The 20,379-nt window shown below is 37.4% G+C and overlaps 1 protein-coding gene across 3 annotated transcripts in view; it reads right to left on the reverse strand.

Moving 5' to 3' along the window:
• The window catches only part of myo5b (myosin VB), a 264,470-nt gene that overhangs the window by 139,090 nt on the left and 105,001 nt on the right, over positions 1–20,379 (reverse strand). For 2 of the 3 annotated variants that reach the window (XM_069923885.1, XM_069923884.1), the window contains exons 5-10: positions 13,325–13,481; positions 11,317–11,460; positions 9,575–9,656; positions 3,873–3,980; positions 2,768–2,877; positions 409–674 (exon numbers count right to left, since the gene is read on the reverse strand). In XM_069923885.1, the coding sequence (XP_069779986.1) occupies positions 409–674; positions 2,768–2,877; positions 3,873–3,980; positions 9,575–9,656; positions 11,317–11,460; positions 13,325–13,481 (867 nt within the window). Of the gene's footprint in view, positions 1–408; positions 675–2,767; positions 2,878–3,872; positions 3,981–9,574; positions 9,657–11,316; positions 11,461–13,015; positions 13,110–13,324; positions 13,482–20,379 lie in introns of those variants that run through there. The other variant, XM_069923886.1, reaches the window with a different exon arrangement.

The raw sequence follows: 20,379 nt of genomic DNA on the forward strand, positions 1-20,379 counted from the left end.
TTATTTTCCCATAGCTACAATTCAGTTTTGTAGGGGAGAGGCCTGATGCAGAAAAATAGCAGAGATTGAAAAGGTTGCTCAGAGGCCAAAGTGGGAACAGATAAGCATGGCACTAGTGTTCTCTGTACCCCAGTTACCATACACTACTGGAGCAATGGAGACTGAGCAGCTTCTCTGGTTAACCTTTACCTTAGATGCTTGAACTTGGCTCTCCAGAACAAAAAATTATCTATTCCCAATTCAGGATCCCTAACCTTGATAAAATCAAATTATGCACAAAAATAACATTATTTCTATTGACTCATTTGATACAACATTGAAATAATTGGTTAAATAACACTAAGAATAAATCCCGGTCACTTTTTTTGGGATGCATTGCTGACTACTGTAAACCCTGCAGTTCTGTACCCGTAAATATCCAGTACTCCAATGAATGAATGCTGTTTGCTGGTTGTGTAAAGTGCTTTGTTGATTTGATCCACAATCCATTTGAAAAGCTGAGCATAGATGTGCTTGGCCAATGCATTTCTGGCATTGATGGCTTGTTGCTTGGCCATGTTCTTAACGTAAGTCTCCGATGTTGTGACAAGCTTGCGGTGGCACAGCCAGTGTTCCATCTGATCATGCTCAATTCCAAGCAGATTACAGAAGTAGTTCAGGTGCTGATATTTTTTCTGAAATCACAGAAAACAACTGTTAATAAAATGAAGAGCTGTTATTTTCAGTCATTTCAATTTTTCCAAGATCATTTAATGACTTTACTAGTGACTGACAATAGCAATTGGTCAAAATTTGAAATGTTCTGCAGTAGAATGTGTAATCCACAATCTGCAATTAGCACCTTTCCACACATTCAAAATTCAATGAGGAAATTTCTTCTCAACTCATTTTGAATGGCTAGCCCCTTGTTTTGAGAAAGTGACCACTTCTTTTAAACATTGGATCAGGAAAAGTAATATCCTCGGCTTCTACCTTGTCAAGTACCATTGCAATTTTGAATGTTTCAGTTATTTACTTTTCATTCTTGAAAACTCAAGTCAACACCTTGGCTGCTTCAGCTTTATTCACCTGTCTCATCTCAGGAATCAATCTGATGTACCGCTCCGTTATCATTGCTCAATAGAACGCAGAACTAACATGCTCTTTCCTGACAGATATATAGTTACTATTCTAGCCTGCAGCTGACGTGGACATTTACCCCCTCCATAAATCTTCGTCCGCGAAGCCAAGCCAAAGAAAAAGAAAGAAAAAAAATTCTAGCCATTCTGTAAATCTTTCTTCAGTGTTCTGTGGTACTTCATCTTTCTTTTTACACAACTCAAGTACATCAAATGAGACTACGGAGGCTGGAATTGAGAGAAAAAACTGCTGAAGAAACTCAGTGGGGGAATTGCTGATATTTAGGGTTGTAATCCTGCATTAGGACTGAGAATGGAGAGGGAAGATAGTTGGTTTAAAGAGAATAGTCCAACTAAAGTTCAATACAAGTTTAATTTTTCTACATTTCAAAACTAAGCCTCCAGAAATAAATCCCAGAGCTTAGTCGGAATTCAATACCATATGCTAATTTCAGATTTACAGGCAATAAGAATAAATCTTTTATGTCCACCATGTTTATACCCATTATCACGCTTATCTGTATTAATTCCACTTTCCTGTAGTAATTCCATATCTCTCCATACTTGGCTCATTCAAGTACAAGCCCAGATGCCTTCTGCATGTCATTAATGTTCCTGCCCCACAACCTTCTCAGAGCTCATTCCAGATAACAGCCACTCAGGCTGCCTTTAAACTTTCTTTCTCAGTCCAAGCCTATGCCCTCTAAATAGGTGCTAGTTACTACCCTATCTATACCATCTAAATTTATATGCCTCTATCATGTCACCTTTCAACTTCCTCTGCTCCAGTGAAAACAGGCCCAGCCTATCTAATCTCTCCTTGTAATTCAAATCCTCCAATCCAGGTGGGGTGATACCACTGTATTACTATTGGTTACCATCTCTGTATGTATGGCTGGCCCGCCTCCGAGCTGACTGTACCAGTGACTCCTCTCCTTGGAATCCCCTAATAAAGCCAGTTATGGCAGAACTCTCCCCCAGTATGAGCTCTGGACTGAGGCCAAGCAACATGAGTGTACATATAATTTTAAGCAATTAAAAGCCTATCATTCTGGTAACTTCTAACTTTGAAGTTAATTGATAGTGCATCACCATGTAACCTCCTGATTAATTTTTGTTTTTGCACTCTCTCCATCTTAATTATATCTTTCCTGATTCGTGGTGACCAAAACTACATCGAATATTGCAAGTGCAGCCTGCCCAATGTTTTGTACAACTATGAAGTGACTTTCCAACTCAACGCCTCAGCCAATGAGTGCAAGCAATCTTCACTATCATGTCAGCCTGTGTTGCTATTTTCAATGAACTATGTATTCCAAGGTCCCCCTGTTCAACAACACTCCCCAGAATCCTGCCATACACTATATCCTGGCCAGTTTTCATTTCCAAAATGTCACATTTGTATGAATTAAATTCTGTCATTCCTTTTCCCAATTAACAACATCTTTTGTAACCATAGACAACCTTCCTCGAAGTACATTTTTCCACCAATAATATAGTATTGGTATAGTATTCATAGTCATTCGTCAACACTTGTTCTTCAAATGGCTCTCTATCTCCCCATGCCTTTTACATAGATGAAGTTTAAGTGCATATGGCACAGTCACTAAGCATAGATGGAATGTCCAAGTTCTCTGGAAAAGACTTACATTAATACCACATGTGTCCACATCTCTTTCTGAAACAATCTCTACATTTCCCAGATGGAGAATTGAAGCTATGACTCTATAAATGTTCATCTGGTGTGCATCTTTCACACCTGAAGGAAAGAAATGCTTCATTACCACCTCCACTTGCAAGCATACAACAATCATCAAATCACCAACTTCTTAAACTCCTAAAGTGATCTGCTAATTACATTTTATTATCGTATCACACCCTGTTTAGGTTAAGTTCTGTTGAGAACCACATTCAGTGGATCAGACAGTATACGTGGAGGTAAAAGGTGCAAGGTAACATTTTGGGTCAAGACCTTGTATCGAGACTGAAATGGAGGAAATGTGTGCGAGGGCTCCACAATTATCGCAGAAGGGGTGACATTCTTACAGGAGGCAGAATAGGAAGAAATATTGTCAAGTTAAACAAGAACATCTGCAGGTGGTGGGGATGAGTGCAATACACATACATGCTGGAGAAACTCAGCAGGTCATGCAACATCCTTTGGAAGAATACTCGACGAAGGGCTCAGACGTAAAATGCTGGTTACCCTTTACTTTTTATGGATGCTGCAGGATCTGTTGAGTTTCTCCAGCATGTTTGTGCATTGCAGAGACATAATTACAGTATTTTCGGGAATTATTGGGTTTATAGAAGACGTCAGTGGCATCTTTCTCCTGTCAAGGAGATCGAGAGATAATAGAAATGTGAGCATTTGAGGGCAAGGTGGAAGTTGGGGAAAATATATTGAAATTGATGGATGGTACTGAAGAGCAAGAGGCAGTATCAATGCATTCATCAATGTAGCAAAGAAAGAGTTGGGGGGGTGGAAATTATGTAGGAATAGGCTAACTCCATATCTACCTTGTCATATTCCTTCATTCACATTTTCCTTCATACTTAACCTTGATATCATCTAATACTGTGTATCCATGTCAAATAGGAGTGGAAAATATTCTGTGATATCTTTTTCTTTCTCATCTTAGAAATATCAAACACCAGTGCCTAACCTCTCACTGATACATCACCAGCTGAAAGCCATAAAATGACCATTGAGAACAATATAGACAAATCAATTTTCCAAATCCATGACCTTACCAAGTAGAGTGAAGGCATCACAAGTTCTCTCAAAATCTTCAGCATCATTAACTCCTTCTATTAGGATGTCACCTCCTTGAGTGGTGTAAAAATAATCTTCCGCGCTGCCTGAAAGATAGCAAAATTCCAATTACTTAGGATTAAAGGCATGTCTAGATAGTCAGTTTCATATACTGTTCCAATAAAATTATTGTGGTGAAGACATGATGTTTATGAAGGTGAGAACTTAATACTAGGGAAAAAAAAATTTAATCTGCACACTTAAGTAAAACTTAAAGAGGGGTGTCTTTCCCACCCCTACCCCACCATTAACAAGGTTTCTAGATAGGCTTGTAATTGGCCGAAGGGGTACTAGGTATCGGAACCGGGATGCGAGAGAGTGCTGAGGGCGTTGAAGGGCTTCTAATGGTAGTGGAGGTTTGAATCTGGATCTCAGGTTGCTGATGGTTTGGACTGGACTCTTTGTGATTGCAGGGCTGCGGGAACATAGGTAGTGAATTTCATGGACACTCGGTGACTCTGGAGAGGAACTCTATTTTGCTTCTTTCTCTGGCTGTAAGAGGCGCTTCAGGCAATTTCTGCCAATGGCGAATTTGTTAGATTCCCATTGACTTCAGATTTAGCAACACACTCTTTCAAATGCTTTCTTGATTTTACTTATTTTGATAAGTTACACACAGGGATTTAGTGCTAATTTTTTGGTGTCAGAGCTCACAATACCTGGCCTTAGTGGCTGCCATGTTGTATTTGACTTTCTATAATTGAAACGTTGTATAATATGATAAAGTATTGCACGGTTGCACTCATTAATCATCATAAAATATAATTACCAAGAAGGAAAGATCACCTTCCTTATCACTTACTCATTTCAAATAAACTATTAGGGCGGTCTTAATGCTCAGGCTTGTTGATTCATCAAGGAGAACAGAAATTTTGCCATTTATCTCCTTGATATGCTGGCAAGTTTTCTTTTTCATATTAATTATGATCAATATGTGATGTGATTAATTATCCCTGTAGCACTAGTGCTGGAATGCAGTCCAATTCCAATATCAATACCATTTTTGTTTTGAAGTTCCAGTAACCCAAAGTGATCATTCAAAGTCTGCCATTCTGAGCTAAATAATATGCAGAATGAAAAATGGAACTCTTTGCTCTTGCGCGCTCTCTCTCTCTTCCCCTTCCCCCTAACCCCCCTCTCTCGCTCACCCAACCCCACCCGCTCACACCCTCTCTCCCTCCCAACCCCTGTTCTCTCTTCACTCCCCTGAATATTTTCCACTTCACTCATTTCACCACCTTCCTGTAGAATCAGCTTCTCGCTTATTTTGGAGCGATCCAAATCTCAACCCACCAGATGATTTTTTTTTCTGAAGAACTACTGTTCTCTCCTTTGACAGCCCTCAACTTCTCTTGTTCCTCCCCTGGACCCTGGATTATTTGATATCTTATATTGTATGTAGATCTGTTTTAAAGGAGATAAATTGTGAGGGTCTTTTTTTTCATATATAGGGTAGGTCACAAACACTTCAAAACAGATCGCATTTAAAATGCCAGAGCTGTGCTCAAGCCAGACAGTCCAGGCCCCGAATGCCTTTTCAAAAACTTTATGAATGGCCATAGAGACTTCATAAGTAGGTGTTAATTGGACATGCCCATGCTGTGGAGTGGATTATGTGCTGTAAGAGAGAGAGAGAGAGAGAGAGAGAGAATGAAGCTGGGACTGGAATATAGCAAGCTGGTGGAAAAAACCCCATTTTGAAGACAGGTTGTGAGTTCTTAGTTCATCCTGTTCAAAGCCCTTCTGGTCCATACAAGAGGAGATGGCTGGCTATGTAATGTTTCACCTGAGATAAGGGAAAAAGAAAAGGAATTTTGTGGCGACCTAAAAGAAAGAGGTTATCATCTGGAAAACCCTGATGGGGCATGTTTCTTCTGCTAGACACTGAAGAGGCTGATCAGAAGGAATCAGTTTGTGTCCAACGAGCAACAAATCTCTCTCTCTGGAAAGCGACAAGAACCTTCCTGAGCAGTAACCATTTACCTTTCAAGCACCAACCATACTATATAACCATTTACGGAATGGAAACAGGCCAAAGCCTAGTGAAATTCATAAATGTTAAATTCTGTGCACAGTATAAGAATTGCCTGATACCAGTGAACTTGGAGGAATGCGAAGCGAGATTAGACTGTGAATCAAAGAGCTTTTCTGAACTTATACACACATTACATACATGTGCGCTTAGAATTATAAAGGGGTTAAGTTAATAGTAATAAGTTAGAATTTGATCCCGTTTTCATGTTTAAAGATAATTAAAAGCAACTTTTGTTTAAGTAACCATTTGACTTGGTGAATTTTTATTGCTGCTGGATTTTGGGTTCCTCTGGGCCCATAACAACATACAAAATAATAGCATTTCAGAGGTTCCTAAATAGACACATGAATAATCAAGAAATAGAGGGATGCATATCAAGTGCATGCAACAGTTAAGTTTAAATTAGGCATCATATCCAGCACAAACTTGTGGACTGAAAGGCCTGCTCCATGTTCTCCAATGTAAGGGACATTGTATTCTTTTCTCTTTTCTGATATTCCTGTCTTCTGTCTACATTCAGAACAAAGACGCATTCTGCCATTTTTCCAGTAATGATGGGAAGGTAAACAGCCTAATTGGAATGTTATTTTCTGTGTAAGCAGAATGTACTTGGGCGGTTTTGCCCCTCATCAGAGATGGAAAATGATGCAGGTGCATTAGAAAGGCTTAGTCAGTAATCCAACCAGTTCCAGAGCATACATGCTGTATCTGGTGTTGTCAGCATCTCTCAGTATCACATGGAGTGAATCCAACTGAATCAAGAAAATCTTTTGAGATGGTCCAGCCCTCAGGTAAAACACAAAATGAATAAATTAAGCGACTGATGACTGGTGTCCATTGCATTCAAATTAGGATGTTCGTAAGGAAGCAGAGGTTTACTCACTGTTATTACTTCCATACATTTTGAAGGTGAAATAAAAACCATTGATTATTGATGGCTGGATTTCAAACTAAATCCATATTGTCATGTAAGTCGCAATTACCTGATGAAAATTAAAAATCACCGGACCAGCCAACAAAGTGTCTCAAAAGTTGATGCATAGAATAGTCGAGCTTTAACTAGAAGATAATATATTGGGAAGAACCCTCTTACATGATCTCTTAGATTTGAATTATGTTCGCCACACCCTTTCTCCTTACTCTCTTTTCCAATCTGAAAAGGGTTGCCGTGCTCTAATTTGTTTTTGTGACACGGTTAAGAAGCAACTTTCTTTGCTTCCCTTATTTTTGTGCAAGATTTGCTTCACCTTTTTATTTGCGGCATTGTTCAGTGATTTTTTTTAAAAATGACTTTCCTGTAATTAATCAAATTGAATGGCTTATTGTGAGGCGCACAGCACCATCATGTGTTATTCAGCAACAGAAATGTGCTATCCAGGCAAGTCAACATACAACAAGTAGTACAAACTATAACAAACACACAGAGTATATTGGCGCCAAGAAAAAGTTCCGTTAAAACATCTTACTAACAAGAAATCTGTTCAGTAGTCTGTTAACAGCAGGGAACAAGCTGTCCTTGAATCTATGCACTAACAACTCTCATTGAAGCAAATAAATTACAAAAATATGTTTTACTCTTGTGCGAATGATTTATTTTCTTTAATTTTGAAACAAACTGCTAAAATATAGACATGATTGATGGAGGTATCTTGATACCAGCTGTACGGAGTAAACTTTCAGAGAATTCAGACTGGATTATCTTTGGAATGTAGGAACATACAGGACAAAAGTATCAAAAGTTTCATTGTTATTTTACACACAATTGTTGGTTACAACTATTGCTGAAACATCAATCCTTGTACATTGCAAATCTAGGCTCACTAAGAATTAACAAGAACGAACATCCATTTGACAAATAAATATCAGAGCCAATGAAAGATGAGAATTTAATTCCATCAGTTTAGATTGAAGTCAAGCTTTAACTCCATGATGAAATTACATTTTTAGTCAAGTGTACTATTCAGTCTGTCACAAGTTCTCAATGTATGCTTTATATATCCAGGAAAGTCTATTTTGCTGCACAACATGCTTCATTTCCCATCACTGGTTACTCGAAAACATCTACAGGGAACATTGCCATAGAAGGGCAGCAGCAATCATCAATGATCCTCACCACTCAGTACATGCTCTGTTCTTGCTGCTGTCATCAGAAAAAAGGTCTAGGTGCCACAAGACTCGCACCACCAGGTTCAGGAGCAGGTCCACCATCAGACTCCTCAATGACAAACTCCATCAGGGATTCATTTAAGGACTCGTCATCATGCACTTTATTGATTTTTTTTCTCTGTGTTGCACAGTTTCTTTACATTCATTATATTTTTTTTAATTTAAATTTTTTATTTTTCACACTTATGAACCATACTGACCAAAATACATAGACATTTTTCTCTTGAATATATAGTGTCTTTCCCCCCCTCCCTTCCCTCCCTCCCTCCCTCCCTCTCCCCCCTCCCATTTATTCAAAGTTCAATCTATAAGATACATTAAACCCGTTAAACAATGTCGTCACTTAATAAAAATAAACAAGAAATTTTTATATTTTACTTTTATATACTGAGTCAGTTCATTTCGTTGTCTTCTCCTTCTGTCATTTTAGGTGGTGGAGGTCCGTGGTAGGATTTCTCTATTGTGTTTCATGTACGGTTCCCATATTTGTTCAAATACTGTGATGTTATTTCTTAAATTATATGTTATTTTTCTAATGGAATACATTTATTTATTTCTATGTACCATTGTTGTATTCTCAAGTTGTCTTCTAATTTCCAGGTTGACATAATACATTTTTTTTGTTACAGCTAGGGCTATCATAATAAATCTTTTTTGTGCTTCATCCAAATTAAGTCCAAATTCTTTATTTCTTATATTACTTAGGAGGAAGATCGCTGGGTTTTTTTTTGGTATATTGCTTTTTGTGATTTTATTTAATATCTGGTTTAGATCTTCCCAAATTTTTTTTCACTTTCTCACATGTCCAAATTGCATGTATTGTTGTTCTCATTTCCAACAGTATCTATCTGATACTGTTGGGTCCCATTTATTTAACTTTTGGGGTGTGATGTATAGCCTGTGTATTCAGTTATATTGTATTATGCGTAACCTTGTGTTTATTGTATTTTACATTCATTATCTGTTTGCAGTTCTTTATTTGTTTACATGTGTATATCGTGTACAGTTTCCTTTGCACTGCCAATAAGTGGTAATTCAGCCTCGCCCACAGGAAAAAGAATCTCAAGTTTGTATGTGATATCTTGTACGTACTCTAACAATAAATCTGAAATCTAAATCTTCCCCACAGGGAATTCTGTGATGCTCTGGCCACAATACTACCTCAATCAACATCATCATAAGAAAAATCTCCTTTTCTCCTATGAATCTAGGACCTAGCTGTGGAGGATTGGCACAGGTATTAATAAATCCAACTAAGTGACTGGACTTCAAAAGGAATTAATGAACTTAAAAACACTAGGAAGAATTCCAAGCCTGTGATAAAACATGATCCCTATTGTAGGACCATTCAAGAACAGCATTTTGCTGAGTATTCATTTAATTAAACAAACACAAGATCAATTTTGCATAGTATGGTAATTTTTGGACGGAGTAACTCACTTAAACACAATTCTTTGAATTCTGGGCGATTGGCTGAGGCACACAGCTGGTAGAAGATATGGTAGTTACGCTCGTCTTCTGCCTGATAAAGATAAATAACAAATGTGATTCTTTGTGAAAAGAAGGCATGAGAATAATGGCATACTTATTAAATTAGTAATGCAAATACAATCAGGAGGTACAAATGCAAATTTTAAATCATTTACAGATTTCATGAATTTTAATGAAAAATAATAACATATTCTTTACAAAGATCCCATTCTCAGTGAAAAACATCTGTCATACTTTTGTGTATCTAAATAAAAAGCCATTCATTTGTCATTCTCTTCTCAAGGATAATTAGAGATGGGATTTCAACAGGGACTTGTAAGCAATACTCATTTCTTCTTATTAAAACTTTTTTTAAACTTGCAAATTTGTTAGAAAAGATGCGACATGTTTCCAAGATGACAAAAATGCTCTTTGAAAGGACCCAAGGATTATATGGCAGAGGAACAAAGGAACCTGTCCTCATTTTTTTTCTTGAAAGAATGCAATCATTGTGTAAACTTTCCCACAGATATACAGTGACAATGTTAGTTAAAATGTTCCCAGTCACTCTTGGGAAGCCATGCTACACTCTAACTTGCTGAGAATATAATTTTCTAAGTTAGAAGTGACAAGAAGGTTTACCACAATAGTTTGCATGCACTCATCTTGCCCACAACTTTTTTCTTAACCTCATTATTGATTCACTGGTCTCTAATTTCTATTCCAATGACATAAATGGGATTGGAAATTCAGGACACCATTGCATTTTGGTCATGTGCCCTTAAATCTCTGATCTGTGGCACAAAATTACCTTACTGCAGTTAGGTCACTTGAAAGAAATTAAGTTCCTGTCATCAGTAATTGATTTCATTGTCTCTCAGACAGAGCAACATCAGCCAGTAATTTGTACTCCCACAAGTGAAATCACAATATACATTTTAATTTTAACAAGCATATCAGGAAAACAAGTCAATGTTATTGACATATTCATGAATATTGCAGATGATAAATGCCTATCATACTAATCATCTTGAATATTGGCACCAGAAAATTACATCAATACATGTGGCCCAAGATTAAAACTTATAGTGGAAGCAACACTGTTCTATTACCTCTTTGTTGGATAGTCATTTTTTTTCTGAGAAGTTTGGCTCAATGCCACATCCAATTCTATAAAATTGATTCTATCTTAACATCAACTGGCAACAGTATACAAATATACAAACAAATAAAATCAAATAACTTAGCAACCAGTTAAGCACAACTGGTGTGTTCAACTTTTGACATTATGGAAAGCTTTTGAATTTTAGATCATTCAACAGAAGGCAAATTTAATGTAGATTAATATTCTATACATAAAGATTATGGCTCACAGTGTGCAATTTTGATTATTTTTTGGCCACATCAGAATAATTCAATAAGATATGAACCTTATTTTTGGATGCAATACCTTCTAATAATTTTATTGTTTTACTGTTCACTTCTGAAACAGTACTTCCACAATGATTAGTAACTCAACTGGTCAATTCTGTATATCCAGATCATGCACAATCAGAGAACTGAGAAACCAAGTTTTAATTTTCCTTACATTTTACATTTCCCAACAAAAAGGCTGAAAAGCTACAGTTGTTTCTCCCCCTTTAAACAGATGAATCCCAAATTGTTTTGCCATGGATATTCAACTAACTCCCATTGCAAACACATGTACCAACCTGGAAAACCACTCTGGACTTCTCCAGCAGATATGTTCTCATGTTGGCACCAATTATATAATATCGCCGATCAAAGCCAATTTGGATATACTTCCCAAAGCGACTGCTGTTATCATTCCTTGTTGTTTTAGCATTACCAATGGCCTGTTGGAAGAAAGGGATATAGCAACAGTGAACAAATTTTGCTGTGGAAATGGGAGCTTTTAAAATTATAGAACAGGAGCTTTTAAAATTATAGAACAGGAAGCCATTGCTTAGTTATTCTATTTTCAAGCTGCCCATAGCCATTCTAACCTTGTACTCTCTACACATGGTAATCATGTACTGAAAAATACTGTGGAAATATTTCAACCTCAATAATTAATGTTAATTAATACTCTCTGCTTTGGCATCCTTTCAATTTTATTCAAATCAGAACATGCGGTCAACAGCTTGGCAACATACACTCATTTGCCATGGCTGCTTGCTGGTTCTGCAGCAGTTCAACTCATTTTAATGCTCCATGTTATAACTGAGAAGCAAACATCAAAACACTTGTATTTCAATTTATTTAATTTTCCTTTCTGGAAGTTTAGACATGGCTCAGTTTGTAAAAGTCTTCCAAGACTCAGTACAAAGAGCAGCTCTAGCACTGGTTCTCCAGTATTGAACCAATCTTTGGTGCTGCAGTCATTCAGGGAGGTTTTAAACAAGAAATCAGTATAATTGATCACCAAGCATTTCTTCAAACAGAGTTTGCCCTCGTGTCATGATCAATACTCATTTCTTAATCAAAAACTCATTTAAAAAGTACAGTTTATCCTACTATAATCACACGTTTCCACAGTAAGCAGTGATATTTCATACATTACAATGCTTAACACACATTAAAAATACTTAATTGACTGTAAAGTGCATTGGGAAGGGGTTTAGTGGTTGGTTTGCTGTGCTGTACAAATCTTGCAGATGAAATGGCTTCATATTTTTGCTCACTGGACAACCTTGAAGTAATTTTCAAACCACCTTCTTCATACAATCTTCAGTTATTTTATCACTGGATGTTTATCCAGCTTTATCTCAAAAAGTTCATAATGGAAATTATACCAATTGTGTTTAACACCAGATTATTTAATTCTAATATGACAGAAGAAGACTACAAAAGGATACACAAGAGCCAAGATTCAGCAAATTAAATACACAATGTGAAACAGTCTAATTTGGAAGGAAAAAAAACCCCCAAAAAATAGCATATAGCCTGAAGACAATTAAAAAGGAACTGCAGATGCTGGGAATCCAAAAGAAAAAAGGAAACACTGGAAATTTTAGTAGGACATGTAGTGTTTGTGGAAAGAGAAACAGAGTCAATATTTCAGGTTCAAGAACTGAGAAAGAGAAAATGCGTTAATTGGGGTTAGCATTAGAGAAGGAGAGGGAAGGCTGGATAGGGCAGAGGAACAAGAGTAGGGTTAACAGAGAGATAAGCATTTTTTAAAGTTATATGGTTGATCGGCTAACAAGCGAAAGCAGAGATAGGACATGAAGAATTAATACAAAATCTGTGAAATAAGGGAGTTAAAGAGAGAAACGACAAAGGATCATTAAAGTTGTGAAATGCAAATCAAAAAATGTCCATCAGATTTGGCCATGCTAATGGAGAGCGGAACACCAAGCCAATAATACAGGGGGGTGACCCATAGCAGACCTTGAGGTGTGAACTCACTTCCTTTGTGTATCGGAATTGGCTGGTTCTTGGATGAGCTGCAATTTCCCTTATGTTCATCATGAAGGATAAATAGGGTGAGCAAATCCACCCCATGCACAGAAACACCGGCGGAAGAGTTCCAGAGATTGTGTCTTCATCAACAGAAGCTGCAACTTCATGTTTAATGGACTTTTTTGGAGGATCTAGAAAACAGGGAGCACTTGGTGTTCCTGTGATTAACCCATGTTTTTAAAAAAGCTATTTTGAATTAATAAAGATCTATGATGATTCACACTTCCTAGATTTCCAATATAAAAAAATACTTACCTCCATAATTGGACTCGAGGCCAAGACCTTCTCCTCAACATTTGCTTCGTTGGCTGATCCACCCACAGTGGCAAAATATCGCATGGCATACTTAGCAGACACCGTCTTCCCAGCTCCAGACTCCCCACTCACAATGATTGACTGGTTCTTCTCATCTCTACAGGCCAAAGAAAATCATGCACAACTTAAATCTTTACCTCTCCATCTCATCAGATACAGTTATTGTTCCCTTTGGTTCTCTTATTCTTAGTCAGTCCCTGAGGATGCAAGGTGACTTGTTTCCACCTTAGTTTGAGAGGGTTCTGAAGTAATATAAACTCCTGTGTGGGATCCACTGACTCCATCACAAATGGAGCAAGGGGATACTTGATAGGATGTGTGGATGAGCTGTTTGGGAAGGTCTGCAGTCTTGCACTGTTTTCAGATGTTCTGGCTGCTGAAGAAATTCGAATGACCTTCCAGGATGTCTATTTTCAGAACCAATGATTCCCATTAGTTGCCGGGATTGTTACACTTTGGAGAAGCCTTGACCATACCCTTGAAGCAGCTTTCCTACTCTGCAAATCTCTTGCTAAGAAGGAGCTTAGTGGAATTTCAGCTTCAGAGCCTGTGGACATAGTTGACCATCCAAAGAGTTTGCCAGGCATAATTAGAAAGTTTGTGCTGGGGCTGTTATACTGCAGAGAGCTGATGAAAATCAAAAACTGAAAATCTGAAATAAAAATAAGAAAATGCTGAAAATTTTCAGCAGGTCAAACAAATTTATGGCAGTAGTTTTCAAACTTTTTCTTTCCATTCACATACCATTTTAAGTAATCCCTATGCCATAGGTGCTCTGTGATTAGTAAGGGATTACTTAAAGTGGTAAGTGAGTGGGAAATCAGTTTGAAAACCACGGTTTTAATCGTACCTAATTAACTCGTTATGTGCACGGTTTCATCACTCCAAAGAAAAAGGGCCAATGACAATTTTTCTCATGCAAAATATTTCAGTAACAATTGGGTCTAGAGCAATGGTTTTCAACCTTTTTTTCCTCATATGCCACCTTAAGCAATCCTTTACTAATCACAGAGCACCTATGGCATAGGGATTACTTGAAGTGGTATGTGAGTGGAAAGAAAAAGTTTGTAAACCACCGATGTATAGGAAGAGAAAAAAAATTTATTGTTTCAGGTTTCAGACTCCGAAATTTAGAGAGAATGCTGCTGCTATTTTTGTTTATCCTGCCAATGGATTTGGATGATTTTCAACCCACTGTGCTATTGGGGCCTTTCCATTGTTTCAGTGTGCCTGCTTCAGGTAGCCTTTGGAAGAAAATCATCAGTTCTGCCTTCAGGTATCACTACCCCCAACACCATTCATTACCACTTCAAGAAAACTTCAATCATCTCCATAATGCCTTCAACTTCCTATTCATAAACACTTAAGCATTCTCACCTTCAGTGGAGGACAATTTTTTTATGCATCGTGTCATACAACTTCAGAGTAATAATTTTATTTTATTACTCATGTCTGTGCTGTTAGGTTAATTAAAGCAAACCAGTCTGTCCCAACGACATTTTTTATATGCAAGCCTAGGAACTTTGTGTTCTCCTCTCTCTCTATGATGGAACCATTGATGTGTAGTGGAGAATGGTCAAGCTTCATCCTCCTTAAATCCACAATCATCTCCTTTATCTTGTCCAATGTGAGGCTCAGGCTGTTCTCGCATCACTTTACATGCCTTTCAACCTCCACCCCCCCCCCACCCAATTGTTGCTGATGAGGCCAACTACTGTTGTGTCATCCACAAATTTGATGATTCTGTGAGACTGAATCTGGCAATTCAGTCCTGAGCTTGCACTTTGAACAGAATCAGGCTTGAGTACACCAGCCTGAGGTGTGCTAGTGCTCAATCTGATGGGACTTGAGGTTTTGCTGACTGTGGACTCTCCATCAACAAGTCCAATGAGTTTGACTTCCCATTTATGCCATATTTTCATCCATTCATTTTTTCTCATTGCCACCAAGTTACACATTGTAAGAAAACTTGGATTATATTATATATGATTGACTCAAAAATCAATGAAATAGATAATGAATAACTGAGGCCCCAGTAGAGATTCCTGTGAATTAATCATATCTTCCCCAAAAAAAATATACAAGCCATTTATTCTTAATTTGTTTTCCGTCAATTAATCAGCCTTGAGTCTGTATTGGTGTGTTACTTCCAGTGCACAACATTAACTGGTTTAGCCCCATCGATTTGGCTGGTTACAATGTCTAAGTCCCCTGTTACCACTTCCTTAATAATAGATGTCTGCATTTTTCCTACTACTGATCTCAGGTGAAGTGGTCCATAATTTCTTAATTTCACTCTTCCTACTCTCTTAAACATTTGAATGATTCCAGAACCATTCTGGAATCTGCAATTTTTGCAGATGACAACCATATACCTGTATTAACAGCCTTGTCAGACCCTGAGGAATTATTGGACTTCCTATTAATTTCTTTCATAGAGATTTTTTTAAAAAAACAGATGCAAATGAGGATCTCTTTCAGTCCAGACCTGTAACCCTAATTGCAGATTTCTGGTGTTTACTTCAGTGAAGCCAGGCACAAATTGGAATTTTTCTACCACTTTCTTACTCCCTACTAAAATTTATTCTGTCTGTCCGTAAGTAACCTATGGTAATTTTTGCTGATTTTTTTATTTTACATTTCTGCTTTTTTTTTTAAAGAAAAACACAGAATATTGACAGACTCTTTCAGCCCATGGTCAATTAACCTACTAACCTATAGGACTTTGGAACATTGGAGGAAACCAGAGCACCCAGAGGAAAGCAATGGTCATGGGAAGACGGTACAAACTTTTTTCAACCAGCAGCAGATTTGAACCTGGTCGCCGGTGTTGTAATAGCATTGTGCTAATTGCAATGCTACCACGCTGCAAGTTACTGTTTCATTCTATTTTCTCTTTCCTTTGATCTAATTCCAACTTGACATTAATACCATCCATTTTGATAATACTAACTTTCACTGGAAGGCCATATTTTGGACCACTTATCCTGTTGCATTTTTATGTACATGCTAAATATATTGCAAACTTTATGTTCAATCTTTAAATGCCAGTCCTTGCTTGTTTGCTATCACATCTTTTAAGGTAGTTTCCCAATCAATCTCTGGCTATGCACACCTTATGCCCTCAATGCCAAGGATTTTTTTAAAGGCATACAGCATGGTAGTTGGTCCTTTCGGTCCACAAGCCCGGGCTGCCCAATTACATCCAATTGACTGACACCCCTTGTACATTTTTGAACGGTGGAAGGTAACCGTAGCACCTGGATGAAACCCACACAGACACAGGGAGAACTTACAAGTTCCTTATCTTCAGCATGGGACTTGAACCCCAGTCACTGGCGCTGTAATGGTGTAGTGCTAACCGTGCCTCATTCAGAGTTAACAACATGACTTGAGATTGAATTAAATTTTAAATAAAAATGGAAATGTACTCTAATTTCTCTTCTCTAATAAAGTCATGTGAAAAACCTGATTCTCAATTATTCCCATCTATTAACACTACACAGGCCATTGCAGGACAGGAATAATCATGCAGATTTCCTGAAGTCTTCAGGAGGAAGTTGGGGAAACATGGCCCAGACCCAAATGAGGGCTCAGTAGTAGAGGGTCAAGAACTTCAAATTTTTGGGTGTGAACATCTCCAAGGATCTGGCCTAAAGCTTCCACACTGATACAATTGAAAAGAAGGCTCACCAACTGCTATAATTTGTGAGGTGTCTGAGGTGGTTCAGTATGCCACCGAAGACTCTCATAAACTTCTACAGATGTACTAGGGAGAGCATTCTGGCTGGTTGCATCACTGTCTGATAGGGAGGCGCCAAATCTCAGGACAAGAAAAAGCTCCAAGGGTTGTTAATTCTGCCTGCAACATCACATGCACCAGACTCTATCCTCAAACACCCCCACAATTCAGGCCATTCCCTCTTCAGTCTGCTGCCATCGGGAGAAAGGCACAAGAGCCTAAAGACGAGCACTTAGTGGCATAAGGAAGCTTCTTTCCCATGCCATCAGATTCCTGAATAATCAACAAATAAAAGACACTGCCTTATACATTATTATTTTATTTTTAATGTCAAAATATGATAATAATATGTATGTTTGCTCTATGATGCTGGAAAACACTGAATTTCATGACTTGTTCATGACAATAAATCCTGACTGATAAAAAACTGGAATAATGTCTACCATTTTTTTGTTTCCCTACTTAAGGATGGATGCATATTGATGCATTTCTTCTTTTTAATTTTCAGCATCTGGGAAATATTTTTATTTCATTTTCACTGAAGAAAGGATGTTCTTGTTTTAGAGGTTTTGCAGCAAAAAAAAAAAAAAAAAAATCCCTATGAGACAAAAGGATTTTGTTATGATATCAGGACCACCTAGTCTATTGTAATAGCAATTTAGAAGAATGAGAAGTGACTTAATGGAAGCCAACAAGACGAAACAAATGTAAAAGGAATGTGCAAAAGAAACTTGCATATGAAATCCAACACAATATTTTCCACAGTTTTTGGGAAAATACCACAAACTAATAAACATCTCCAATGTAAAGACTGTATTGTAAAATATGGGGCTTGTTATGTATTTAGAGTAGAAAAATGTGGAAAGAACCCAGGAATCCGAGCAAACTAATAAGGAATCACAAACAGAAACTCATCAAGATACAGTAAAATAAAAATACTGGCAATATAAAGGATTAACTTCCCAGAACTACAGTATCCTCCAAAATATTTGGGAAAAGACCCTCCCCACCTCCCCACCCACCCCCTCCCCGTGATTCACAGTTTTAAACTGTAATCAAACAGTTCACGTGATTAAAGTGCACAATCCAGATTTTATTCAATTACTTGTATACATTTTGCTTTGACCATGTTGAAATTACAGCACTTTTTTAAACATAGTCCACTCATTTCAGGGCACCGTAATGTTTGGGATATTTGGCTTCACGGGTGTTTCTGAGTACTTGGGTATGTTTCTTGCTTCATTGGTTCAGGTATAAGAGAGCTAGGCTTGCTTCTAAACTTTTGATCATCTTTGCAGTCTGGAGTTCCATTCTTGAACATGAGGACCAGAGTTGTGCCAATGAAACACAAAGAAGCCATTATGAGGCTGAAAAACAAGAATAAAGCAGTAAGAGACATCACCCAAATTTTAGGATTATCAAAATCCACAGTTTGAAAGATCATTCAGAAGAAAGAGCGCACTGGCGAGCTCAATAATGACAAAGGGACTGGTATTCCAAAAAAGACCTCCACTGCTGATGGCAGAAGAATTCTCATCATAATGAAGAGAAATCTCCAAACGCATGTCCGACAGATCAGAAAAACCTTTCAGGAGGCAGGTGTGGATGTGTCGATGACTACTGTCTGCAGAAGACTTCATGAACAGAAATGAAGAGGATACCCTGAAAGATGCAAACCATGGCAAAGGTGGTATGCTTTGGATATTGAGCAGTCCCATGACACTTTCACACTTTTCTCTTGTCATCACTCTGATGCGGGATAATTATCTTCTCTGTCTACGTGACTTATTTCCAGAATTCTGCAGGCTCTTGGAAATACTTCTTGGCTTTTTGTGGCTAACTTGTCATTGCAGTGTAGCCTCTGTATTTCTTTTCACGAAGTCTTCTGCAGACGGAAGTCATTAACATATCCACGCCTATCTCTTGAAGAGTGTTTCTGATCTGTCGGGCATGCGTTGGGGGATTTTTCTTTATTATGATGAGAATTTTTCTGACATCAGCAGTGGATCTCTTTCCTGGAATACCAGTCCCTTTGTGATTACTCAGCTCACCAATATGCTCTTTCTTCTTAAAGATGTTCCAAACTGTTAATTTTACTAATCCTAATGTTTACGTGGTGTCTCTTATTGTTTTATTTTTGTTTTTCAGTCTCATAATGGCCTCTTTGACTTTATTTTTCAATCTTTTTTATTAAACCTATTATAAGTAAACACAAGGAGAATAGAATGCAGAATCAAATGATAAAAAGAGAAACATTAATACATTGTAATACATAATACATCATTTAACATTATAACATATTGAACAATATTCTCACTTTTTCCTAAATTTGGAATATTCAAAAAAGAGAAAAAAAATATTGTTACAACCCCACCTAACCTATAAAATAAAAAAAAAACAATAACATTAAAAATAAAGGCTGGCAGCCGAAACTGAGAGTTCACTACGGCAGATCAGTACAAACTATTTATCTAGTCCTGGTCAATAAAAAAACAACAGAAATCCAAAGCAGCCTGGAAAGTAAAATCAAAATACAAATGAATTTGTACAAAAATATTTTATAAAAAGATGCCAAGTCTCTTCAAACTTAACAAAAGTGCAACTTCTAATTTTTTCTAAACTTAAACATGACATGACTTGAGAGAGCCATTGCATCAAAGTAAATCACAAAATTCTGCAGACACCGTGGTTCAAGTAAAAACAAAAGTGCTGGAGAAGCTCGGCAGGTCAAACAGTGTAGCAAAGGCAAAGATAAATAACTGACATTTCGGGCTTAAGCCTTTCTAATACCTGCACCAATTAGACATACCTGAGTAATCACAAATACCTGTGAAGCCAAAGGAAAAAAAGTGTCTTTAATCCCAACATAATGGAGGGTTTTGTATATTCTGGCAACCTAAAAGGAAGAAGGCTCACCATTCAGGAATATTTCCTTGATATTGGAAAATTCCCTTTATCATTCTGATATTTAGGAAAGATGAGAAGGGATAGTTAGGGAATAATAGATCGGATAGGCCAGAATACTGTTACAAGCCCAGAGGGCCCCAAAACCCAGCAGCAACAGAAATTCACCAAGAAAAATGGTTACTTAAATAAAAGTTGCTTTTAATTTTCTTTAAACATAAAAACAGTATCAAACTTTAATTTATTTCTATTAATTTAACTTAACCCCCTTCTAACTCTAAGCACACTTGTATGTAATGTGTATATGCTCAGGAAAGTGCTTTAATAGTCCAATCATTCACTTCTCCAA

Source organism: Narcine bancroftii, chromosome 3 (genome assembly GCF_036971445.1).
Source record: "Narcine bancroftii isolate sNarBan1 chromosome 3, sNarBan1.hap1, whole genome shotgun sequence".
Taxonomy (NCBI): Eukaryota; Metazoa; Chordata; class Chondrichthyes; order Torpediniformes; family Narcinidae; genus Narcine; species Narcine bancroftii.